This window comes from Electrona antarctica, assembly GCF_951216825.1.
Source record: "Electrona antarctica genome assembly, chromosome: 20".
Classification (NCBI taxonomy): Eukaryota; Metazoa; Chordata; class Actinopteri; order Myctophiformes; family Myctophidae; genus Electrona; species Electrona antarctica.
The window spans coordinates 25,928,131-25,955,682 of NC_136801.1; the positions used below are offsets into that span (position 1 = coordinate 25,928,131).

A 27,552-nucleotide genomic window follows, 5' to 3' on the forward strand; every position below is an offset into this window, starting at 1 on the left:
GCTTGATTAATGGAGGCTGAGTGAAACTCTTAAATCTGCTGAAGAATGGTGGGATCCTGTAGGTCTAATATACAGTATGGATGCTAACGAGATGGAGAGCGATAGAGTGCTGTGTGTGTGTGTCTTTTCTCATAGTGTGTAAAGTTTTATGGCGGTTGCATCTCTGCCTCCTCCTATAAACTCCTATAAAGCCTTTTCATCTGCTCCCATTAAGTAACAACCCCTTTTCTGCTTATCGCCATGCTTTTTTCAGCTCTCTTGTTATTTATTTATCCATGACATAATGGTCATCCTATACGTTGTGTTATGCAGTACGATATCGCGGCACAGTCGTTTAGTAAACAGGCCCGGTCTGATCTTTTGTAATTGAAAGGGAAGCAGCCGTGTGGGCCAGTAGCTCGTACTGTACGCCACTCATCTCTCCAGTTGTTTTACAGTAATGAGACATCTGGGGCCGGGGAAGCGGAGTCGTTTGTCGAGGAAGAAGCGTTTCACGAGCCTGAGGGTCTTTAGGCCTGTCACAGACAGACAAAACAGACTAAAACTGCTTGTTTATTCACCCTTTGGCACTGTTCCATTTGCCACTCTAATGTTTCATTAGATTTATTTCATGGCGACGCTGATTACGTTTGGAGAATTTAGGACAATATTAAGGCTAGATAGAGCTTTTTTTTTCCCTGAAAAGAAAGCCTGCTCCAAATCTTTTCTATGTCCCATATCTTACCCCCAAGAGCATCATATCCATCTGATTAAACCCTACGTCACTGTGACTCAGAGAAGCAGAGTCTGTCCAGTATTCAATGTTGGAAACGGAACTGATGCTAATTTTGATGTTGGATTGACAAATATTTACTAACATGCCTGGTCTGCATATTTTCTTTACATCTTATGCCTGGAATGAGGAGTGCTTTCCTGTGTAGATTATGCCAATACATCTGCTGACATTTCTTTTTCTTTTCTTCTAATTTAAATGAATCACTGTTCCTTGGACAGTGCTCACAGCAGATACACAAATAGTGTGGAGATGACGGCAAGATAACATACTCAAGATTTGCTAAGTTTGAAATGCAGATGTTTTGTTTAATAAGATTTACATGCCAAGGAACGTATCGATCTCTTGGCCAATACTTCATGCTTTATTGGGTCTATGTCACTCTTTTGACTCAAGTAGTGCAGAGTATAGTCACGACAGGGCTGGACTACATAAAAAATACGGCCCACCACAACCGGCACGCAGATAGCAGATACTCTACTACCCCCGCTCCGTCGAACAAACAAGCCCTAATACCACCAGTTTTACTGAAGAACATCCCGTTCGCTGAAAATTAGCGTAATGATCCTAAGAGGTGCACCGGCCCATTCATTGATCAGCCCATTGGTGTGTCAAGTGGCCAGTTTAGGTCTGGTCACAGAGCCATTTGTAAAAGTGGTCCCTGGCACACACAGGGGTTCTTTCTTTTATACCACAACCCCATATATTAACACTTTTTTGCCAGGGACTTTTTCAGAATAAAGGAGCTAGAGTGAATCCATTTCCCCCCAAAACTGGGGGGTGAAATCTTCCATTACTACCTTGCGTTATTCAGAGTAAATAAGGAAGATTGTCGGCCGTAAATCAGGAAGTGAATGGCTGTGTGCGCCGCAAAACGGCTCCGGGACGGACGAGCAAGGCGTTGCTTAGCAACGGCCGCTGTTAAAAAAAGATTTTAGCGATAGTGTTTTATATCATGTCCACACGTCCTGGGCCTTCTACGTGTGTAATTATAAAGACGTGTGGACACATGATGAGGGCCCAGGTAGGGCCGGACCTTAATTTTCGGGCCTGTTGAAGAACTCTAGTTTTCGCCGGCTGCCAGGCGTGGCTGCAGAAATAACTTTGGGGCAGGCTCGTCTAGAGTTTTAAATGGACAGGTATCAGTCAAAAGGGAGACATCGAAGAGAAGAGAGGATGGATGGGGAACAATCAACATATGGAATGTCATATTGTCGCAAAGCTTGTCAACATTCGAATGTACAACTGCATATACAAGGCGTGTCCCAGTGCAGACTGTAACAAGAAAGTTGAAGAACTGGAGAGTAGAAAATACTTCTGTTCCAAATACTTCTTTAAATACAGACTTCCACTGAAGATTAAAATAGAAGTCTCTACGGACAAACTATGGGTGACATGTTTCCAGGAAACCGCTGAGGTCCTGCTTGGTCACAAATAATGTACAGTCACTGGCAGAACTCAGAGACACTAATGGGACTGTCACTGCATTCGAAAATGTCTTTCAAAAAGTAATCTCTACCAGGCATGTCTTCATATATAAAGTCAAGCTGGAGACATACAACAATAATGATCAATTGGAGACCATAGTAATGGAAATCCAACCAGAGGATAGAGATCTCAACAGGGCCGGAAATTAAGGTCTGGCTCTACCTGGTACCTAAATGGGGTGGCCTGAGGCCCCGCCTGGCACACATTTTACGCCCGAAAACGTGAATTTAAAAAAAGAAAAGAAAAGGTTCCATACAGGTATATGGGCATTCACCCGAACTATTAGTAGGGCTGGCCTACTAATAGTTAGTTGGAACAAAACATGGTGAAGCAGCATTTCACTATTATGCACCACACATCTGGAATAAGGTTACATTAGGGAATCCCCAACCATAGCTGTTTTTAAGTCCAATTTAAAAGCGTATTTATTTAACATTGTCTATCCCAATGATGTCTAATAACAGCTAGGTCTTGCCTGGGCTTTAAATTAGCTGTGTTTTTTGTTGGGAGTATTTGTGGGAGTATTTGTTGTAATTGATATGCTCCTTTTATATTATTTGAATTGTATCTATTATAATCTGTATTCATTTTAAAGTGCACTGTTGCATTTGTATTTGTTTTTATTATGTAAAGCACTTTTAATTGCCTTGTGTATGAAAGGGGCTATATAAATAAAATTGCCTTTCCTTGCCATCCATATATGGGCATATACAATCCCTGTTATGCCCATATATGGAGATCCCTGACTGATCAATATTATGCCCATATTTGGGAATGCCAATATATGATCATAATTGTGACAGTCTCATGATAACCACTGTGGTTGCCGCAAAGGTTGCAGTTAATTATGAAATCATCATGATGACCTGGGCACCTGGGGGCTTGCCTGGGTTGACCAGGGGGCTGATGTCACGAATCTCACGATGACCCGGGGGCTTGCCTGGTGTGAGTGTCGGGATTTGCGAGTGTCGTGACAGAGTGACGAGGTTTGTGGGTTAGGTGACAAAAATCACACCCGTGTGAAGTGAGGGGTGCTAATATATTAAAGTCTAACTCATGTTGTTTAGGTGATGTAATGGTGATATAAAACAAACGGTGCCAACACAAACATTAAACGCCATTAACAATAAAGAGACAATATGACGTAAATGACACATTATGACATACATTTTCCCTTTATTGTCAATGCGCACAATTCCATAGTTAACTGCGACCTTTGGTCGCAACAACTGCGACCTTCGGTCACAAGGTCTAAAAACATCGGCTAGTGTAGTTGATAAATGTCATTTTATTTGCCGATGTCAGTGCCAGTCGACAAGATACATTGCTGAAAGAAAAAGACTACAGAACCATGTGGTGTGGACAAGAGGGTCTCATCTGTCAGGGCCAGGGTGACTGTGCTATTGCTCATGTTTTGTGTACAGTGCTGTGAAAACAAAAAGGTGACTACACAATACCCTTGAGGGCCTTTGTTTTTTCCATCATAGTTCAGACTTATGGTAACCGTTTTCTGTGTACATGATTGATGAAAGAGTGAGCTCTGGGATGGCCATGGTGTCTGGAGAGTTGACCTGGGTCTATTCATTCCCAGATAATTATTTTTCCACTTCACTCAAAGTAGGAGTCAAGTCGCCAGTGCAGCGACAGAGAACGACCTCCCTCCTGGCTTGGCAGATTCCCACGAGCAAACATGGCAGGTGGGATGCCTTTAATAGCTTGAATACCTTGTGCTCAGGTATTCAAAATGCGATGGGGTGGAAATGGCAGGGCTAGAGTGGCCGCTTGGCAACCGGAAGGTTCCCAGTTCGATCCGGGGCTCCCCCAGAGTTAGTGTCCTTTGCGCAAGCCGCTGAACCCCTAATTGCTCCCGATGAGCGGGTTGGTGCCTTGCATGGTTTCCTCTGCCATCGGTATATGAATGTGCATGTGAATGTAATGCACAATCTCTGTAAAGTGCCTTGGATAAAGGCGCTATATAAAATGCACCATTATATAAAATGCACCATTTAATCTGCGATAGATGTCTGGATTGAGATTAGGATTTTGAGATTATTGAAAACGATGCAAAGTATATTTTGAGAAGATAAAGTGTGAAAACCCTTACTTCTCAGAATGTGAGGTTTCAGAAACACAATTCAATAAACTGAACTTCCAAGACCTTTTTGATCAATCACAAACACACCTCATTTTGTAGTTGTGAGGGGACCCTCCGCTTAAATGATCTATATTTCGATGATCCTACTAGTTCCTGCACTCGGTCACATGTGGTACTTAGCCTCCTGTGTTGCTGTCTCTTCCTGTCTTCTTGCTCATGTCTTCCTTCAACCCAGAGGAAGGGTGACCTGGCAGCGCCTTAAGGCCAGTCTGCAGCAACATCCCAGTTAAGAGTTTGACACGCTAAGCCCAGAACAGCCCACCAGAGACGTCTGAGTAACTGCTTTTCACAACCAGAAAAGCACCTCAGATGTTTGAGGAGGATTTTGTCTTTTATCGTTATGAATTGGTTTTCCCTTGTCTCAGAGCTTGGCGTTAAACAAACACTCACTATACAAGGTCAGTTGGTAGAGTGTGTGTGTGTGTGCGTGCGTGCGCGCCCGCACGTGCGTGCGCGTGCGTGCGCATGCGTGCATCCACACCACAGCACCATTAATTCATCTTTGATCCGAGGAAAGTATACCCTCACACTTTGGGTAGGTATGATTCCGACTCTGACGACTAACCTTGGCATAGATACTTGCGAGGCTTAGGTTTGAAGCTGTCCTGGCTGCTGTAATCCATTATTTGGTAGGTTTTCAGAGCTAGCGATAGCGAGGTTCAGCATGTACCTGTCAGTACTAAATGATTGCTCATTTCCTGCCGGGGGAGTGAGTGGAGTGTTGTAATGGCAAACAGCTGCGCTTCGGCCGGACCCTACCTCCTTTCGTCTGTTTTGCTGTTCTCTCAAGCGAAATACCCCCCCGCACACACACACACACACACACACACACACCTCATGTCGTTCCAAGTCCAGCACATTCCTGTACGCAGTATTACTATTAAAGCTTATTTGGCCATGTCATGTGCTACCTGCTGCTTTATGAGCTGAATCTATCTAAATACATGCATCCACTTGGGTGCACACGTCCGGCACCTTGTTGCACAAATGTACATAACTAGGCCAACACTTGTCTTACCTCAATGTCAGTACTGTGCAATCGTCTCTAGACTCTAGAGTCTGTTGTCCCTAATGTATGTTTTGTAATGTTGTTGCAATTATTATGTCCATGTGTATGTTATTGTTAGTCCTACGTGAACTGTTCTCGTTTACCTTATAAGTAGCGGGTCACATTCCTTGCATGCATTGCACATCACATATGGCAGTATATACGAGTTCAGATTGATGCCTTTTATTTTATTTATTGATTTATGATTTATGTCTCTTAACTGATGATGCCTGTGACACAGTGGTCTCGGTAGGCCCCATTAGCAGGAAGATAGAGCATCTATCTTGTATGATTCACGCTGTATTAAGGTTTTTGTCAGTGAACTAACGGAGACTGCAAGCGTTCTCGGATGTTTGTTCACTGACGGATGAACTTAGCATCCGCTCAGAGCGTCTGCCGCTCCCATGCGTGTCGTCGGCGCATGACAATCCGTTTTATTCTTCAGTTACTTTCTTCTTTGATTAGCTAAATGCTCCATCGATCCGCCAAGTTGAAGCGGCGCAAGCTGGGCCAGCCATATTTATCACATGTTCGGAGAGAGCGGCACGCAGGATGTTGCCTCTCCTACGGGCCTGTCCCACTTTCATCGGAAAACGATAAACATAAATCTGTGGAATGTGTCCCTGTAATGTAAGTCTGCGTGCGTGCGTGCGTGCATCTGTGTGTGTGTGTGTGTGTGTGTGTATGTGTCTGTGTTGGGGGGTGGAGGGGCAGTAAGGCTGATCAGGTCTACTTTCCCTAGGTAGTGGAATTAGAGAGCTATGGCTCTGTACAGTTTGCTGACATTTGAGGAAAAAAAGCCCACCTTCAGCAAAGGCAGACTTGCAAATCAGTGTCACAAGTGCAGCCTGTGCAGGCTTGGTGTTTTTCCTTTAAAGAGGGAGGGGGAGTATGTGAAAGCTTCTTAGGGCCTCCTCAGCAACGCGGAAAGGGACTCGGGGTAGGACGAGCCGCCTCCCTGCCGAATAACAGCTAATTAACAAAGTAATTAAGATGGGAATCTCGACTCGGAGACGGATTCTAAATTGTCTATATATTCCAATCAGACTTCAAAAGCAAAATCCCTTCCTTTCATGAAAGGAGGAGGGTGAATTAAATCGTTCAAAGCCTTTCCTTCCCATTATCCTGGCCGCGTGTCACACAAGGGACATCTGTTGAAAAGAGCATGACAATGTTACAGCCAGTGAAGGCCCTTCACTGCTCCATCACAAGAGACTGTTCATAATGCATTCGCTATACATATTTCAGCTTGGGCAAGTTTATTTCAATAAATAATGTCACCCCAAGGACATGCGATTCGATTCAACCGTAAGCCGAACCATATTGTTATCTCATTCCTCATGTGGCGAATGATAGATTAACAAATATTTTATAAACAGTCCATTGAGCGTGTCCGTAGTTTTATCACCACTACGCACTGCCAAAATAACCTCTCCTCTTGATGGATGTGTTTTTCTGTTTCTACTCCTGTGCTGCCGGCTCAGTCTTACAGGCATAACATAACACTAGTTCTCATCAGGGAATTTCATATTGTGGGTATATAGACAATATAGAGAGAATTGTGCACCTGGTCCAATCCCGCTGTCTGAGTCCGGCTGGTGGTTGGGGTTTTCGCTGTTCGTGTCCGTGATGTTGACTTTGTCAGTGGTCCGTCCCTTTCCTGAACTACTACCTCTTGTAGTCGGTTATTTCGTCTTACTTGGCCGGGTTGTACATTTGCTCTCTCTCATGGGTCATGTAAACATCTTGGTCAGTGGTTGGGAGTCCTCAGAATAGACACTCCATCTGCCAGTTCATTTGTCTTTGTGTTGCAGTCTCTGTTGAAATCATCAAGCTGAAAGAGCATTCGTCATGGTTTTAACTAACTGTGTGTGTGTGTGTGTGTGCGACTGTGCGTGTGTTCGTGCGTGCGTGTGTTCGTGCGTGCGTGCGAAATTAACCCTTGTGCTCAGCCTCGTCACGTGACGGCGGTAGGAGGAATAGGGTCCTCGCAGTATTGGGGACTTACTGGTGATAAGTGTTCGCTGCCCAGTGTACAAAGCAAACCTCTGTTTCCTGAGCTGTCGTGTGCAATTTGTGTCGAGCTCAGCGCAGCGCCAGAACATTTTCTCTCCACGTTTCCGAGGCCGTACTTGCAGAAAAGCATGCTGGGTGAAGACGGAGATGGGAAGTCATACCGTAGTTCATGATGAATTACAGGCCACCTTTTCATTTCCCTATTCCTTAATCGTATTCCTCCTCAATCCCCACATACTGAAAAAGGAGGTTGCTTTCATGTGATTCACACGGTATGCATCATTTCGCCAAAAACGTATTAAAAATGTCTGTCACTGTAATTATTGCGACCGCAGCTCGCATTTACTATTAAAACGTGCAATTCCTGTCCGTGTGTTGTTTGGTCACCCCAGGCATGACCATACTGTATGTGGTCATGCCTCGTGACATCACGTAACATCATCAGGGATGATGAATATTAAGCCCATAATTATATGTAGATCCCCGATATTGGCCAGCAACTCAAACTCAAACTCAAACTTCAAACCCTTAGATCTCCATATATGGAGCTGACCTGTTCTGACATTCCATTATGTTGATCCTTTCCCATAAATCCTTCCTCTTCGATGTCTCCCTTTGGACTGATACCTGCCCCAAAGTTATTAGTGCAGCCGTGCCCGGCAGCCGGCGAAAACTAGAGTTCTCAACAGGCAACTCATATATGGCCAGTACAGAATTCATTCCATGTTGATCTGACCCCCCCCCCCCCCCCCATTCCAAAGCGCCAGAGCTCGCCCAGCAGTCTGCTGTCACCCAGGCGGATGCGTGCACGCTTCTCACCCTCGGGCGTCTTACTGGTAGTGCCATACAGCAGTGTCATCTCTCTCTCTTTGCCTACCTTATATAGGATAACTTTCCATTTGAGTGGCATGGCTTAATTGTCATGTTGCAGGCATTTGCTGCAAACTCTGATGTAGGTAAAGGTCTGTTCAGTATAGCCTACTGTCTAATACACGTGCGTGCGTGCACACGCACACTGTACATATATTATATTGTGCGTGCATGCACACGCACACTGTACATATATTATCCACCCAAGTGAATATTTTCCTTTCTGCTCTAGTCTATAGTTTACCTATAAACGCCTGCCTTTTGCACCGCTGTAGAAATAAGTCACATCACCCCAAATCGCTTCCTCTCCTCTTTCCTCTCAGGCAGGAAGGGGTTACTCTCCATGTTTCCTGTCCTATTCCCAGGGCTCTTGCTACGTTCTGATTGCCTTCTTGATGTTTAACATTCCCAGGCTCCTATAACCTTCTGGCTTGCTTGCAACGTCCAAGAGCCGTCCCAGGTGAACTGGTGGGCGAGCCTCCTGTTTTTTAAGGATAAAATCTCAGTTTTTCCTTCTTTTCTCATTCTCATATGAGCTGGGAGACCGAGGTGTGTGTGGGTGGGGGGTGGGGGGGTGGGGGGGGGTGCGTGTGTGTGTGTGTGACTGTGTGTGTGTGTGTGTGTGTGTGTGTGTGTGTTGTTTGTAGCGGGGGCATTCACTTTTTCCCATTGCATTCCTTAGTGCAAGGGGTCTATGGGAAAGCATGCATTTTCTCAACCCATGTTTGGTTTGCAATTGCCTTTCTTGTGAAACTGGGGGGAGAGTGGGGACTGGGGGTTGAGTCAAGCCTTGATTTTAAGTGCAAGTAAACAATGGGCTGAATTATTACAGTGACCTAATGAAATAGATGTGAGGTGAACTTGAATCAGTCAATCTCAGAAGGGTTCGAAAGTAGTACTTGAACTAATACTCGAAACAAAGAATTGTTGTGAAATATGTACTGAATCGTGCTCGTCTTTATTTACCCTAGTCTGTGTTTCCTGTCCATCTCATTCCCACGTTTCGCGAATACATCTTTGTTGCCCCACGCTTCTTTCCCACGCAGAAAACCCCACCCCGCTCTCATGAGGCACCTGATCGACGGCCTTGTTATGTTGTTATCTTGTCTAAGCCAATGGAGTTTTCACATCAGTCATAAAACAAACTTGATCCAGATTGAGCGCACTGGCCTGCGCGGAGGCTGCGGTGTGGATGTGACCCAGGAGCAGAGCTGGGCCAAGCCGGGCTATATTTAGTCCAGTGATGCTCGGTCTAATTGCCCTCCCAGGCCTAATCATTTCCAGGCTCTGAGGCTCAGAAACGACTGGAAGGGGAAGGCCGAGCCCCCACTAACCTCATGTTAAAGATATGTCGACATCCACGGGACTGTCGGAGAGCTACACAGACAAGACAAGGCGAATTAGCACAGTATGCTCTCTGGCCTATAACCGGTTTGGGTTTAGTATTACAGTCAGTAAATGGTAAATGGTGCATTTATATAGCGCCTTTATCTAAGGCACCAACCAGCACATCAGGAGCAATTAGGGGTTCAGTGTCTTGCTCAAGAACACCTCAACACTAACTCTGGGGGAGCCCGGGTTCGAACTGGCAACCTTGCGGTGAACATTCAGCCACTCTACCCCTGAGCCACCGCCGCCAGTCTATTGTAGATATTTGATCATGTTGGCACAGTTTTCATGCTGCAGAATCAGCAATGTAAATAATTTAGCCACAATCTGCCACTGGAAATGGTTTGGTTAAAATACATTTCTCCAGCTGGAAGTTGCACAAACTGGAATATATTGTATTTTGTCTCTCCAATATGACGGATATGACACTGGTCTCCTCCTAGTGGGACGTGCCTCGAGGACCTCCCTAGGGAGACGCTCGAGAGGCATCCTAACCAGATGCCCGAACCACCTTTCCAGGAGAAGAGGCAGCAACTCTACTCCGAGTCTCTTTCGCGTGACTGAACTGAGGATACAAGGGACTTTTCTTTTTCTTTTATTCCTCATACAAAAAAGATGCCATTGCCTGGACCTGTATGGCTGTATTCTTTCTGTATATCGGCAAAGTCTCAATTTTTATGTTAGACATTGAGGGAAATTAAGATTCTCAGTTATCAACTAACCGGTTAATTGATCGATAAGGTTATCAAATCTTATCAATTAATGACTCAATCAATAATTCCCATCCCTAGTTAATATTGTAAGCGCGATGCAGCGTAAAGTCAGAAATTAGCCCAGAACATCTACGTTCTGATCCGCTGTGTGGATGCAGCGTAGTTTCAGAGAAAAGCTTAGACAAGGAAGTGAATGGCGCACGAAACAGTGCGGGCGGGGCTGAGCAAGGCATTGCCTAGCAACCTGTTCTAAAAAATGGAAAATAGCAAGCCGTTTTACTGTATATATCGATATAAAGCGATCAAATATGAGATCTCGTAGTTGGCAGCTGACTGGTGTGAATAAACTATGAGATATCTCCAGCCATTGTACACATTGGCAGCCACACGCACACGCACACGCACACACACACACACACACACACCTGTAGGAGTACAGGACTGTGTATGTAAGCTAGCTACAAAGCAGGACAGTGTATGCAACTGCGTGCGTGCGTGCGTGTGTGCATGCGCAACTGTGCATGCATGTGTGTGTGCGTGTAGGGTTAGGCGGTTTCCTGTGTGGTTCCTGTCCTCAGGCTTGCCCCGGTGAAGCAGGGGTCACATGATAGCTGGGGGTCAGAGGCTGGGGGCTCTACGGTGAGAGGAGAGAAAGAGGAGCCAGGCAGGACAGTGAGAGGTAGACTGACTGACTGAATGATGCTCTGCCGCAGGAAAAGGGCTTCCTTCCTGACTTGACTCTCACAGGCGGGCATGCTGGAAAACTGACATTTCCGAGGTCTTTTTCCATCTCTCTCTTTTTCTCTCTCTCTCCTCTCTCTCACACACACACACACACGCACACACGCACACACGCACACAGACTAAACCAGGTGAGCGATGACGAAATTGATGTGGGAAGACTTAAACACTTAAATAGTCTGTCGCCTAATAGGTCACTTGCGACATATAGCTGCACGGTAGCCCGGCAGTGATTAGTGGGATTACTCTGCACTAATCTAGGAGTAAATTAAACCAATTAGTCTACACAGTCTACTACAAGGAATCTACTCACTTTAGTGTTAAATCTATGCGTTAGCATAGGGCCCAATTAGGTCACGCTTGAATGAATCGTCTTAAAGAAGTCTGTAGCCCGAATTTACCTCCTCAAAGCCCAACGTAACATCCTCGTCATGTGCCGTGTTGTCGAGATGTGAGCTCTGTCAGAGCTCTCAGCTGAAGTGCGAGAGAACGGGAGAGTAAGAACTGTTTGTCAGCTTTTTAAAACCCTGAAATTGATTCTTCTCCTCCGCTCTTTATTCTAATGACAAGCTAATCCCGCTCTCCTGTTTCCCTCTGTTATAAATAGACCCTCTAACCCAAGCACCCCCCCCCCCCCCCCCCCACACACACACCCACGGGTTCGGCTTGCGAAAATTGGCTCTCCTGATGAGTCCGTGCTCTCGGCAATCAATTTGCCACGCTAAGTCCCTCCAAAAAGGTTACCTGTGGCAACGGAGTTCCGACCACGCAGGCCACGACTACGCCCGCCTCTCCTGCCAATTTCTATTCAGCTAATTATATAAATGGCCTCGTTTGAAGAGTCAGCTGAATGAAATGTCAAAATATTGATGTTAAATAGTTAGGCGCGATTTCAGGGCATTTGTTATATGGAGAGGCGTGTGGGCGGTGGAAAGCGGTGCATAGGAAGGAGTGGGCGTGCCTGGCCTGTCGTGGGGATGCTTTAATGATATTAGTAGAGATCTGTTTATTTATGAGGCCGTAAGTTATTCATGCTCTCAGCAGCACTGGCAGCTGTGCACCATCACAGCTGGGTAAAGTGGTTTTAATGTCCACCCTGTGATAGCCAGGTAGCTAATAACCCGCTGCCATGTGAGCGTTCGGAAAATCAACTCTTCACTCCGGACTTCGTTACCTGTAGCTTAGGCAGGGGTTCTCAAATGTTTTCATGTCAAGGACCCCCAAATTGATACGTATAAAGCCGCGGACCACCCCATTTGGCAAGATTTGATGCCAGCCTACAGGGAGGGACCCCCATAACAGTCAAGGTCTTAGTTGTTATTCTACAACTGTCTATATACTGTAGGTGTCGAGAGTGAAACCTATGAATAATCATATACTGTGATCATTCTTATACATTACATTGATTGTATTACCGTAGCTGGTGAAATTATATTGGAATTTGCCACTTTAAGCCTGGCATCCTATTTCGAGCATGAAAACAAAAAAAAGTTCTGTACCACAAAGCTTTTCGCAGTTTAAAAAAAAAAAACAATGGTTAAAAAGTTGCTTATTTTGCTGGGGACCCCTCAAGGTCCCCACTTTGAGAACCACTGCTTTGGCTGACCAGGTGCAACAGTAAACCTACTCTTTGTCGCAGAGTACTCCGACGAGGTCCTTGGCATTCACACGCCCTGCTTGGGATTAAACCGCGTTCCGTTTAGCAGACCTGCTACCTTTAAACCCCGTTACGTTTAGCAGCCTGCTACCTTTAAACCCCGTTACGTTTAGCAGCCTGCTACCTTTAAACCGCGTTACGTTTAGCAGCCTGCTACCTTTAGCAGCCTGCTACCTTTAAACCGCGGTACGTTTAGCAGCCTGCTACCTTTAAACCCCGTTACGTTTAGCAGCCTGCTACGTTTAGCAGCCTGCTACCTTTAAACCCCGTTACGTTTAGCAGCCTGCTACGTTTAAACCCCGTTACGTTTAGCAGCCTGCTACGTTTAGCAGCCTGCTACCTTTAGCAGCGTTACGTTTAGCAGCCTGCTACCTTTAGCAGCGGTACCTTTAGCAGCCTGCTACCTTTAAACCCCGTTACGTTTAGCAGCCTGCTACGTTTAGCAGCCTGCTACCTTTAGCAGCGTTACGTTTAGCAGCCTGCTACCTTTAGCAGCGGTACCTTTAGCAGCCTGCTACCTTTAAACCCCGTTACGTTTAGCAGCCTGCTACCTTTTGACTTGCCTCTCTTCTTTCACCGTCTCCTTTTTGCCCGCTGCGGCAATGCTAATGGCATGTTTATTTTAGCCCTCCTCCAGCCACCCTGCAGCTGACCTGCAGGATCCTATCTGAGGTGTGCAGGAATGCTGCCTGCTGTAGCCATGGGTGATATTGTTTTTCTTGTAGACCCCCCAAACCCCCCCCCCCCCCCCCCTCTCCCCAGACCTCACCTTCAACCACCCCCCCCCCCCCCCCCCCCCCCCTCTCCCTCATGCCTCCTCCCACTCACACCTCCTCCCTCTCTCCTGGCCAGTCACCTCCGTGTAATGATATCCAACATCACAAGACGGACCGCTAGAGAGGCTGCTTGTGTTTTTACCGCTTAGGGCCGTGTTACAACCTTGCTATCGGTGACCCCCCGTCCCCCGTCTCCTCGCTCCCTCTGTGATGGGAGTCAGAACATGACCTTTGACCTCCTGAGCTCCTCCTATGAATGGTAATAAAATGGCATGTGTCAACTGGTAATAGTGACTGATGATAAAAAAAAAGAGATAGAACTTTTGAGGAGTTTGTATTGAACGATGGAAGCTGGATAATATAGAGGTGTGTGTGTGTGTGTGTGTGTGTGTGTGTGTGTGTGTGTGTGTGTGTGTGTGTGTGTGTGTGTGTGTGTGTGTGTGTGTGTGTGTGTGTGTGTGTGTGTGTGTGTGTGTGTGTGTGTTCTCGTTCTCTACTGCTGCTGGCCAGTGGGCAGGTCTGTGGAGTGTCTGGCAGGCTGCGTGGTCTCTGGGTTTCTCTGATAGCAGTTGTTCCTTTGAGGGCCTTGAACGTACAGCCGCGGTCTAGTCCAGGGTGTGATCTCGGGCCAGCCCCTAATGAGCCAAAGCTCCAGCTGCCAGATCCCAGGCCGAATAAAGATACGCCAGTGGTTGAACACGCCATCCGACATGGCGCTGTGGGGTTTTTGATAGTCGATAGCCCAGTGCTCTTCTTTCGTTTGCCGAACGGGGACGCCTGGTGCCGCCTCAGAGAACGAAGACCACCCTTCTCCTCCTCCTCCTCCGTCGTCTCCCTTGATCTGATCTGTCTCAAAATGCCCCCCCTTCTCAGCAGCTCGTCAGATCTGCGGGGCCAGAGATTTTTATCGCTCCCCTTCTGCGAGTCCTGTGAGGAGGAAACCTTCAGGGTCTCAGTGGGATCAATTTATAAGGGAAGCGCTTGTCTCTCCTCCTCTGCTTGGCCCCCTCGGCTGATTGGGTCTGCTCACCAGGAACACACGGCGTTTGATCTCCCCCCACCGCTGCTTTAAGTTTTTGTCGGAGCTTGGCTCTATTAAAAAGAGTCGAAAAAAAAACGCTCATCCAAAAGTGTTTCTGTTCCACTTCCTGAGAGAAATGTGTCCCTTCCTCTGTACCTGTGAGGCACGTTCAGTAAACCCATTGGGTGGTACTATAATCCACAGGGTGAGGGAGTGAGTTCTTCCTTCCCTTTGAAGATTTAAGAGTAATGCATCTCTTCAGGTGGAGGTGTGCTGAAGAGGACATTTTGCAGCGAAGCTCGAACAACCGTTGAGAAGTTGCTTGGAGCCACGATGCATAATTCACGTGGTGTGGGTCGTCGGCCGGCCGCACTCCCTCCCTCGCTGCAGTGAGGAGGAGGAGGAGGAAGGGAGATATGCTGCTGCCTGTGAGGGTTCCCATGCTGAGCTTTGTTAAAAAAAAAGAGAAGAGAAGAGAAGAAAAAGTCTCTTTTGTATGACATGAAAAAACCCCGACCCGACAGCAGGAGGGAGATGACTAGACCACATCCAACTACAGTAACTCACAATGGAATGTGTGAATGGTGCCCTCCCAGAAAAGATGTCCTGTAGTTAGTCGCACCTAGAAGTGTCTGGAGCATGCATATTATAATGAACTAAAACTTTAAATGAAAAGGAAAATAAATAATGTAAACTGGAACTAAAAAATAAAAAAATGTAAATCTAAAACTAACAAAAAATGAAAATGCCTTTGATTAAATTTTATGTGTTAGTTTTCCCACTATCATATCTGATCTATTATTTCATCCGATATATATAAGTCAATGCTTTCTTCATAATACCTGAAAAAACAAACTTAAGACCAAGGTCCAAGACTGAATAACGCCTAAACTAAAACTAGTCAATTCCTAAAACTGAATCTACTCGCAGTCACAGACACTCATAAAACTCACAAAAACTGATGAATATTTCAGAACCATAATAACTCTGATCTGGAGACACGACACAGTGAAGAAAACCTCTTTCCCCGTTCGCATGAAATGCCTATAATTTACTGGCATAATTCATGTTGGTGTCCTGTGGGAACAGGTGCCGATTTAGATGGCTGGTATATTTCGTACTGTCTGAGCCTATGCCGGCGATTTACGTTAATTATTTAGCCAGCAATATATTGGTATTCCTGTGGAAAAGGTGTGTGTGCGTGTGAGAGACATCTACGAACTGGATATAGTCTTGATCTTAACTATATTCATTTCAGTCAAAATGACACTTTGACAAGATTCCAAAAACAGTAAAAGTGAAACCAAGTTCAATAAACCACTCTAATTTCAACAGTGGGAGGAAATCGTAAGGTCTTGACTTGATGATGAGGGTAAATGAAGAATTCAAAAAGCTCTGACTGTGAGTGACGCCTGATGACATCATGTTGGAAGCTGTAAATGCTCCTCAGGTCTTCTTCCAGGAGGTGAACCTCTGTTGTACGTTTGCCTTTTAGCCAGATAGAATGAAGCCTTTCCAGGCAAGCCTCATCAATGCTTTGTGCTGCTGCTCTGCTGTACTTTCTGCCTTCACTGATACCCTTCCGCAATAACACAAAACTCCACACAGAGGTCCCTCAACCCTCCATCAGGAATGATTTCCCTAGAATGGAAAGTAGCTTGCAAATCCCAAATGTTTTATTTTGTTTTTGTTTAGGCCTTTCATCAGCTGCGTTGCATTCTTCACATGTTGGACTAGTAGGGAACCGCGCGGAACATGCGACAAAAGCTATCCAGCTATATATCTCGTGTTGTGTTTATAGCAGACTCCTCACTCAAACATGCACTTGCTTTTTGGGCAACTCAAAAGCAAAGTCCACATGCCCCACATAGTTGGACTATGACCAAATAAGGGCATATCGGGCAGTGTTCTGATACGATACAGTATCGGGACATCTCTAGTTACTTCCCACCAGTGGGTCGGAGGGTGAAGGACTGGTTGAGCCCCCGGGATGTTTCTATAGTTCAGTGGTTCTCTAACCTTTTTTTGGCCCAGGGCACCTCAGGCCCGTTTCCCAAAGTTTAGGGAGTCTAAGTGGTTAAACTCACCCACCAGCTCAGTGGCCTTGTGGTTAGAGTGTCCGCCCTGAGACTGGGAGGTCGGGGTTCAATACCCGGCCGGGTCATACCAAAGACTCTAAAAAATGGGACCCAGTGCCTCCCTGCTTGACACTCAGCATCAAGGGTTGTATTTGGGGGTAAGGCCCTATGGGCCTCATGGCTCGGCAAGGCTACTTACTTAACTTAAGTGGTTAAACTGAAGTGATATCGATGAATTCCAAATATATATCAAACTATTCCACGGCACCCACTTTGAGAACCGCTGCTCTGGTTTTCTGTTACATGGGGATTGTGGTGTCATATAAGAGCTGATGAAAGAGAGGTGACCGTGAGTCAAAGATGATTTGTCACCTCGCAGGTCAGCAGGTGAACCACACACGCACACACACACACACACACACACACACACACACACACACACACACACACACACACACACACACACACACACACACACACACACACACACACAGTGACCTTTCTCTCTAGGGACTGTGCCAGTCACGACTTGGAATTAAAATTCCTGGGTCAATTCAGTCAAACCAGGTTAACCACTTTAACCCTAATTAAAAAATAGCTCACACAAGTTGTGAGTTTGTAGATCAGCCGTTTTTGCATATTTCAGAATTTTCCTTTTTTATGTTAAATTCTTTAGAAAATGTTTGCCTATAATGACCAAAAAAAGGAATTATGTTCTTTTCTTTTCTTTTTGTATGGAATTAAAACATAATAATGTCGATTTTAGTTTTTCTCTGGCTGGGTGGAATTGAGAACCCAGCTTTTTCTGATGTGTTTTCACTCAACAAAGTTGACAGAGATAAACATTGAAATGTGTGCATGAAGTTTGGACCCGATGGGTGTGTTACGGCAAGGCAAATAAAGCGCCCTTTATTTTCAGCTTCTCTCAAGTCCCCTGTTGATGACATCACTAGTGTAGTGCAGCACTAATTGCGGTTTAATGGTAGGCTAGAGAGTGGAGGGCTGTAATTTCCCCCGCCCGGCCGCCCCTGCCCCGGAATAGAGACGACAGCTTTTCATGTGGTCTGGTCTAATTTGGGATAGAGGCGTGCAGCTGCGGGACACCTTGCACTTTTGTCCTTCTCATTCTGCCCTAAGATTAAAAGAAGGAACCTGTGAAATGAAGCTTCTCCGTTAAGTCAAAGGCTACGTGAGTCTTGCTCAGGTTTGGAACCTGTGAAATGAAGCTTCTCCGTTAAGTCAAAGGCTACGTGAGTCTTGCTCAGGTTTACATCCACTGTATCGTTGTAGTGTTGATTTTGTAGATCAAAACTAAGACGAAAAATGTTGTTCGACTACCCTTTTTCACTGACGAAAACTAAGCTATGATGACTAAAACTATGACTGAATAAAATTAGACTAAAATGTTAGGGAGGGACTAGTGGAGAAGAGACCAGTTTTATGCTAGGTTGCATTCTCAAAATAGCTGATCTACAAGCGTTGTGGTCTTGCAGATCGGCTATTTTCAGCATGCAACCAAAGTGTAAAATCTGCCATTACGACGACATCAAGGCCTAAATCTAAATGAAATGTTACTCAAAAGACTATGACAGTCATATGACTATGACTATAAGCTAAATCCAAATTTGCTGTCAACATTAACACTATTGTTGTAGGTTATTTTATTTATAACCAGTCGTTAGTTAGAGTCGACATCCTGGGTTCGCTTTCCACCCACAGGACCTGTTACATATCACTGAGCAATGTGTCTCTTCACTGTCCTCTTGTAAATCAAGCAGAATCAGAATCATCTTTATTGTGACGTGGCATCACACCATAGGCGCCGGAGAGGGGGTCATTTAGGTCTGAATGTTCCCGCACTATTGGGAAATGACTGATTGGGGAATAATGTATTTATTTATTTTTTCCCGACCGGCGCTGGTGGTCTCTCTACTAGCACTGTTCCCATTTTGTTGCGCAATCGTCAATAGCGAATTTAAGCAACGACGGCTACGCCAGTCGGATACGGCAACCGGAAATGGATCAGTGCTCGATACATAAACCTGCTCTCCGTCGCAGCCCTTTCTACTACGGCAGAAGCTACACTTACACGTAGTGTCTACAACGCCATGTCATAACCATGTTTATTGAAATTATAGCTGTCATACATTTACACCGATTGCTCCATCACCTCTCTTATGCTGTGTAAAGTGTTGGCATGCTCTGGATGAAGAAATAACACTAATACCATATGTCATATTAACCATGTTTATTAAAACGGTTTTAGAATAACACAGATTGCTCCAACACCTTCCTCTTTCCACTGCTGATCATGTCCAGCGCATGTAAGAATTAAGCAATATCGGCAAGTTAGCTGACGCGCAACGGGGTGTTTTAAAAAAAGTGTTTATGTTTGAGTTTGACACATGCTGCATAGACGCGTCACCATGGGAACCAATGTCGCCGTCGGCTGTTTGCTTAACAATTTTGACAGCTACGGCGATGGTGTCATAGCCGCCGTACTTCCGCATAGCGTCGCCGTCCTGAAACAGTCGTTGCTTAAAGTCCCTATTGTGTATTGGCTGTCGCTGCATGCTTGCCTCTCACCGTGCAGTAACTGCAGTTGCTCTCTAGTCTTAACTCTCCATCTCAAATATTGTCCCCCCACTTTTTACGTCCCGACGGCACCACTGCACCATTCATAATGTAAAAGACAAGTGTGTGAAGTAATGTTTTGTACAGGCTCTCAACATTGCAGTTACTAGTTGAATCGGGAAGGGAGAATAGAGGAAAGGAACAAAGAACAGCAATAACGGGAAGGCACAGTCAAAATAAGACCAATATTCATTAGGTGCCTGAAATGCATTGGATAAATGGCACTATGGAAGGTTTCTTGTGCAGGTGGAAAAATCCAGAAGATAAAAAAAAGCTATTAGGTATTTCGAGATTCAGTTTCACATGCAAAGTGACATTGTAAGAAAATGAAGAAACAGAGCATCAGGTATAAAAATCACATCAAATAGAAGCAGGTATGAAAATACCGGTTCCATGTGCATCAAGAAGAAATGCCTAAAAGAATCATCTTAAAAGCCTCTGTAATACCTTTTTATTAAAATAGAACGGCTCCGGTGATATCCTCCTTGTTCCTCCAACTGCTGCTTCTTATAGAACAACCAACAAATATCTAAAGCAAGAGGGAAGAAAGGAACCCATTCTCCCCGACACCTCTCCTCCGCCAAGGAAATGTAATCATTTTGAATGTGAAACGACACATGTCATTTCCAGCCTACGGGGATGGATGGGAGGCAGTAGAGTTTATATACTGTAGGTGGGTGGAGGGAGAGGCTGGCTGTAGTATGTAGAATGCCATTCGGTGCGTCATTAGGAATGTATGTCCAGCGAGGCAGGGCATAATGACATTCATCATCCACCCAGGCAAACGCGTGCACGGCTGCACACACGCACACACATGTGCGTGCGTGTGTGCGCACGCCGCACACACACACACGCACGTGCGGCATGCGCACACGTGCGCGCACAGATACGTGCAAACATAGTGTAGCATAGGATAGCAAACTACCTGCCTGTTCTTTATCCCATCTGCCATATCGAGGCCTGTATAAACAGCAGGTCTGTTTGAAGTGGAAAGCTTTAATCACAAGTGTAATCATTTACATTGCCGGCTGGTTACTGGGCCCGATAGAGAGGAGACTGTGGGCAGGCAGCGGCTTTCTGACCATGGAAATGTTGAAGGTCTGGAGAGATCAGCCTGATCTAGCCTAGCAACGATGAAATAAATTTAGCTACTTCTATTACTACTGGCATGTGTTGTTTTTATTCCTAGCTTTGCTGCTGCTGTTTAAACAAGTGGCTCTCAAGCATTTTACATTTTTCATGTAAGGCTAAAAAACTGTATTTGGCCACAGATCCCCATTAGATAAGATTTTGTGCCAGAGACCCCCAAAAGGGAAGCTACTGTATGTCAACATGTGTCAATAGTCGATCTACAAGCTCACAACACGTCACATCATGAGGTGTCATCATCATGACACCTCGTGAGCTTTCAGATTGGCAATTTTCGAAAAGCTGAGAAATAAAATGTGGCATACGTGTTTTAAATCTTCCTCATTTTGCTGGGGACTCTTAATATACCTTAGAGTTGTCCCCCACGTCAGTGTACTCTTTGGCCTGCAGACTCAGAGTACCGACGTGATGTCATTGATCACAGGACCCCAAATGAGTGGCATTCCCCTTTAATAATCGCTGGGATCTTTGAGACCCAGTATAGTTTAAACAAACAATGTGTTGCGGGTCCGTGTTTCATAATGTGCACAGTTGTAGCCTGTGAGAACTTGAGAAGGCTCTTCCTCGAAGCCATCACAGACAGTGGTGCGAGAATGAGCTCGAGCCGATTCACATTTTGTAATACCGCCCCCGTACAGCAGCACTAGCACCTCAGGGTGTTATTTGGAAATGAAAGAGTGTTTTGTGATCGACTCTAGGCGTGAGAGCACACACACACACACACACACACACACACACACACACACACACACACACACACACACACACACACACACACACACAGGTTCCATTGTATTAGTCTGATCTAGCGGGCCATGGCCAGAGCCTGTTAAATTCAATTCAAAGTGTAGAAGTGGGTAACGAGCAGCATCACATCTGACACAGACCCCCCACTGTGGGAGTAAGAGAAACAGAACAGAACAGTGCTCAGGTCAGCCCCGGGGTGATCCAAGGACTTTCTGTTGACTGTCTGTCTACTTTGTTTAGTTTTCCCCCCCCCTCCTCTCTGGCTGCTTGTATGGATGCAGTCCCAGAGTTTATGCCATTGAGGTCGCTAGCATCCATTTGTCTGCAAACAAACTAGGGTGCATGCATATTTCTCAAGAAATTTGAATCAATATCTTCGATTCTACAGAAATATACACATTAGTATGATTGCCAGTAAATGGATGCTAGCCAAAATCTAGCGATACTGTTTATCAGTCTATTTTCTTTAAGGAAAGACTGATGTATTGCAGATTTCAAGCCCAAGACTTGGAAGATGTAGGCTAAGTTACTCACTCACTTTGGAGTCTTGTTATTGTTTAGTTTCTTGGATATTCATTAGCCCCTTAACTTAGCCATACAGCACTTGGTTGTGTGATAAATAGTGAAAATAGCCCGATCTATAAGCAGTTGGGAGTTATTAGATCTGCTATTTTCAAAATGTTTGTTAATTCGCCCCTGTCAGTCCGTCTATGTGAGCATGTGAGTTAGTCTGTGAGTAGCTAATCTCCTGCACCGCTGGACAGATGGGAGTGAAACATGGACACTCCCAGTGTGTGAAGGAAGAACCTCTGCCCCAACCTAATGTTTCACATTGGCCTCATGGTGGTGCTACAACAGCCCATGTCACGTTTTGGCCTATAAAGATTTAACCTAGAACTTTTTTTCTACTCCTAAAGATTTTGTCCAAAACTCACACAGTATCTCTGGGGTCATGTGATCAAGATGTATCAGTCAGATGACTGCCTATGACTGCCTTCCAAATTTCACTGGCCTAGATAGGCAAGCCTGGTGGAGACCTGTGCTCCAAGGAGCACGCGTTGTTTTTTTTAATAAAAAAAGGAATACCTTCATACATTCTCAATATTATGTTTGTCTTCACTGAAATTCAATTGTATCCAACTGTATCCCATACATTCTTGACATACATCCATATTTTCATATACAATATATAGATGTTTTCAATTTTCATAAATTGTGTATAGGCTATATACTAATAAGATAAGAAATATGCTGCAACTTGGTATATTGCCCAGGAGCACCGTTGTTACTGTATAAATGTAGTTAGGCTATTATCTGCAGTGTCGCACTGGATGAATGTCAGCTTTATCCTGCCAAGAACGGCGCATGAAAATGTTTGCTGATCAGCAGTGTTGTGCGATTGGCCTTGAGGTTAATATCTAGAAGTGTATTTTTGTTGAGGATAAGCATTTTTCTATGTGTTCCTATCCTGGTTCATTAGAGCCAGGTTGTTGGGAGTGGATGATTCACTGTGTTGTGTAAATGTGGAGCTCTGTGGACAGCAGAAGGAAATGTGGAGCTCTGTAGACAGTATGAGGAAAGAAAAGCCCACAGCCAACGCATTCCAGAATCGCGTGTATGTTCTGGACTCTTTGTTTCTAAATAATTTATCCAGACAACGAGAATGATTATTCTATGAATATATGCGCTGGCTCTCTCTTGTCTTTTATTGCTCAATCCCTTGCTTTCTTTGTCTATCTGTGTAATAGTTTGCTCCTATGTGCATACTAGGCAAGTATGCATGCATGTGGTCATGTACTGTAGGTAGGTAGGTAGGTGTGTGTGCATTCGTGCATGTGAGAGTGGGAGTCTGAGTGTGCACATGTGAGATTAGGTGTGTGCGTGTGTGCGTTTGTGCGTGCGTGTGTGTGCACACGCACAGCTCTCCCCCCCCCCCCCCCCCCCCCACCTGAAACAAAGGAGGTGTCAGAGTGAATTAGCCCCCCTACCTGACTGAGCATCCAGAGAGCTTAGGGATGCGCCGCTGGTTGTGCTGACTCGCATATGAAGCATAGTGTCTGCTTTTTTCCTCTGTTACGCTTTCCCTCCTTTGTCCCCCGCCCACCACCCCCCCATCCCATATCCCATCCCTGCATCCCCACACCTTCCCCATCCCACTCCTGAGGTGCTCTAACAAGGTTGCTGGAAGAGGATAAGGCGTGTTAAATGAATAATTTACACAGAAGAGCGCTCCTTATTTATTTATTTAATACAGTGGGATATGACTGAGTGGGCAGCCTGTGTCCCCCCCCAAACGCCCAGATGTCGTTAGCTAAACGAGCCCCTGCTCCGTTTTAATGGAAGGGCCAAAGTGACAGGCATTTAGAAGAAGGGGGGGAGAAATTGTGTGTGTGTGTGTGTGTGTGTGTCTCTGTGTGTGTTTGTGCACGTGCTCGTGAAACGGGTCATGCATAGCTGTCACTAGTGTGTGATACATGTAGGAGTCTAGCGTGCTTTGTCACTGTGCCGTGTTACCAGTTGCACGGAGGCATGCGGGCAAGACATTTAATGCATGTAAGAACTACTGTTGCATTCAATGTAAACAGCCCGGGATAAGAGCAGCTACACGAACGACGAATGTCCGCCTATCTGGTTTCTTACTACTCAAATAAAATTGTCTTCGTGTGCCATTTCTGACTGAATACATTTTGGTGTTTCTCATGTTCGCAGGGGAGAGTGGAGAGGGTGGGACAGGACCTCACCCCCGGCAGGAGGAACCACCCACAAGAGAGGAGCTAAAGAGCAAGGAACCATCCAATCGGTAATCATTTTTGCAATAGTACTCATTTGAATTTGTGTTATCGCAGGGCCATGCACTTTACAGCAAGAGCTCAAAAACCTTCTCTGATCTGATTTTGGTCAAAAATCATCTACCATACTAAAAGTCCAAACTGAAATCGATGTGTAAATAAACTCGGCAACAAAAGTTTGGAAACTTCATTTTGGTCCATTATTTCTTCACTTTAATAATACCAATTGGTATTGTATTTTATAATTTTAATCGTTTAGTCACCTTTACAACGAGGTATAGATTGTAAGGATCGGGCATTCCTGGAAGGAGCAACACAGCTAAACGTGTGGGTAGCGAAACCAAAACATTTGCCAAAATGGCAAATGGTTGGTATTCAAACTTTGCTTTGAGTTGCTTAGTGGATTGGATGATGAGTTTGAAATGCATTTTTTTCAACGAGGGAATAAGAGCTATTTTAGGCATGTGTGCAACATGCCAACTGTTTTACAGTATTGTACAGTGACAACTAAAGTCTCTGTAATGTTTATGTTGTACTATTACTAAAAAACAATCTAAAATAAAGGGATTTAAGATCATTAAAGCTGGGCTGTTGCCTGAGTCCAATGCATTTCTGCCAACTTCCGGTCCAGGACTTGTCCCTATCTGTTGTCCCCATTTTCAATAGAAGTCTATGTAGAAGAGCCGCCATTGGACTGGCCCCATGAAGTGACCAATAGAAGTCTATGTAGAAGAGCCGCCATTGGACTGGCCCCATGAAGTGACCAATAGAAGTCTATGTAGAAGAGCCGCCATTGGACTGGCCCCATGAAGTGAACAGAGTTGTCGTAACTGTCGTTACTCTATGGCTGACTGACGGGTGTGCCACATGAGCAATAAGTGGCAGAGGGAGCGAGAGGTGAGAGAGGGCTGGGGACAGATAGAGTACAGTACAGTAGAGAGGGCTGGGGACAGATAGAGTACAGTACAGTAGAGAGGGCTGGGGACAGATAGAGTACAGTACAGTAGAGAGGGCTGGCGACAGATAAGAGTACAGTACAGTAGAGAGGGCTGGGGACAGAGTACAGTACAGTAGAGAGGGCTGGGGACAGATAGTACAGTACAGTAGAGAGGGCTGGGGACAGATAGAGTACAGTACAGTAGAGGGGGCTGGGGACAGATAGAGTACAGTACAGTAGAGAGGGCTGGGGACAGATAGAGTACAGTACAGTAGAGAGGGCTGGGGACAGATAGAGTACAGTACAGTAGAGAGGGCTGGGGACAGATAGAGTACAGTACAGTAGAGAGGGCTGGGGACAGATAGAGTACAGTACAGTAGAGAGGGCTGGGGACAGATAGAGTACAGTACAGTAGAGAGGGCTGGGGACAGATAGAGTACAGTACAGTAGAGAGGGCTGGCGACAGATAAGAGTACAGTACAGTAGAGAGGGCTGGGGACAGATAGTACAGTACAGTAGAGAGGGCTGGGGACAGATAGAGTACAGTACAGTAGAGGGGGCTGGGGACAGATAGAGTACAGTACAGTAGAGAGGGCTGGGGACAGATATAGTACAGTACAGTAGAGAGGGCTGGGGACAGATAGAGTACAGTACAGTAGAGAGAGCTGGGGACAGATAGAGTACAGTACAGTAGAGAGGGCTGGGGACAGATATAGTACAGTACAGTAGAGAGGGCTGGGGACAGATATAGTACAGTACAGTAGAGAGGGCTGGGGACAGATAGAGTACAGTACAGTAGAGAGGGCTGGGGACAGATACAGTACAGTACAGTAGAGAGGGCTGGGGACAGATAGAGTACAGTACAGTAGAGAGGGCTGGGGACAGATAGAGTACAGTACAGTAGAGAGGGCTGGGGACAGATAGAGTACAGTACAGTAGAGAGGGCTGGGGACAGATAGAGTACAGTACAGTAGAGAGGGCTGGGGACAGAGAGTACAGTAGAGTAGAGAGGGCTGGGGACAGATACAGTACAGTACAGTAGAGAGGGCTGGGGACAGATAGAGTACAGTACAGTAGAGAGTACTGTGAGGCATACAACCGCCTCATGTGCCTGCGTGTGTGTTAGTCTGGCTGTTCTTAAATAACTAAAGTTAATGTGTTTGTGCAAAGGAGATGTAGTGCATGCCAGTACTGTTAAACTAGATGAAAGTGGTCGCGTGGCAAAGTGATGACTTCATTTCTTGCTCTTATCGTCCTCCGATTCATATGAAATGGAAGAAATAAAATAAAATCTTAATGCCCATGATCTAGTTACTGCATTTGGTCACAAACCTCATGGTAAAGTGGGAACCCTGGAACTGGGGAAGAATGGAGAATGAACCAACCACTCCGCTCTTCTCTTTCCTCTCCTGTTGACAGCGGTAGCCCTCATCGGCAGGAGCCATACAGTTCCTCTGTGTGTGTCTCTCTCTCTCCCATGAGAACGAAATCCCACAGCTCACATTGACCTCATTATAAAAATAGCTCATCTATCCAGCCATCACATTTTCCCTGTATTCTCCTGTACTCTGCTCCTTCTTCAACTCATCACTCTCCTCTCTCTCTCTCTCTCTCTCTCTCTCTCTCTCTCTCTCTCTCTCTCTCTCTCTCTCTCTCTCTCTCTCTCTCTTTTCTCTTTTATCAGTGTTTGCACTGGTCTTAGTGTGAGATTATAAGCTTATGTAAGCCTTTGTAACTGTAAGGTTTTCCCATGCACCTGTCGTTACTAATCAAGTCCTAATCTGGGATTGTAAGATGTCATCGTTTAATCAGGAGCGCTAGTCTCTAGCCATCTGATCTGTTGACCACACGAACCCTAGCATCCTTATTCTGGGGTGAACATTCAGTGAAAATGGCTGATCGGTCGGCTTTTTCAACAAAGATATTTGCCGTAGAGGGAAATATGGAGGGGGCATTGACACTAAAGGTTGCCCACCTGCCCCTGGCAGGTAAATAAAACGTTCTTGCAGGTGGAGTTTTCAGGTTGCCCAACAGGCAAGTGCTTGTTGTGCTTGTTGGGGGGACGCAACTGTCTATATACAGCAAACACAACATCATTTATCTGTCTAAATACCTGAGCGAGGGCAGAGCTGCTCTGTCTTCTGGTCTGTGGAATGTAGAATTCTGTTATAACAAGTGTGAACCGATAGCCATATAGCTATGTAGGTATTTGGCATAGAAATGTAGGTATGGCATTTCTTTTTATCGCATAGCCCCAGAAAGTGTAAAAAGAAAAAGTGTTAAATTGAACATTAATTCAAATTGTATGTAGCATTTTATCTCTCTCCTGAAATTCTCAGGTTCAAGGAATCCACAAAGGAAGCAGACAATGGTACAGTCGGTAGAAGAAAGGGCTAAGGCCAGAACAGAGCAATTGGAAAATAAAAAGCATAGAATCAAATACGTCCGCTCTATGAAGACAACACAGGCCAGAGATGAACGTCTTCGAGAACGGAGAGCACGGAAAAGGTATTTAGAAACACCTTACACCTTAGAAAAACGGAACCTCTAGTAATAGACTATTTACTTTTCG

The 27,552-nt window shown here is 45.4% G+C and overlaps 1 protein-coding gene across 4 annotated transcripts in view; it reads left to right on the top strand.

Moving 5' to 3' along the window:
• Positions 1 to 27,552, top strand: part of znf438 (zinc finger protein 438) — a 62,362-nt gene that overhangs the window by 9,495 nt on the left and 25,315 nt on the right. For 2 of the 4 annotated variants that reach the window (XM_079490211.1, XM_079490212.1), the window contains exon 2: positions 23,964 to 24,054. Coding sequence is in view for 1 of the 4 variants with exons in the window: in XM_079490210.1 (XP_079346336.1) it covers positions 27,349 to 27,488 (140 nt within the window). In the remaining 3 variants the exon portion in view is untranslated. The other 2 variants (XM_079490210.1, XM_079490213.1) reach the window with 2 other exon arrangements.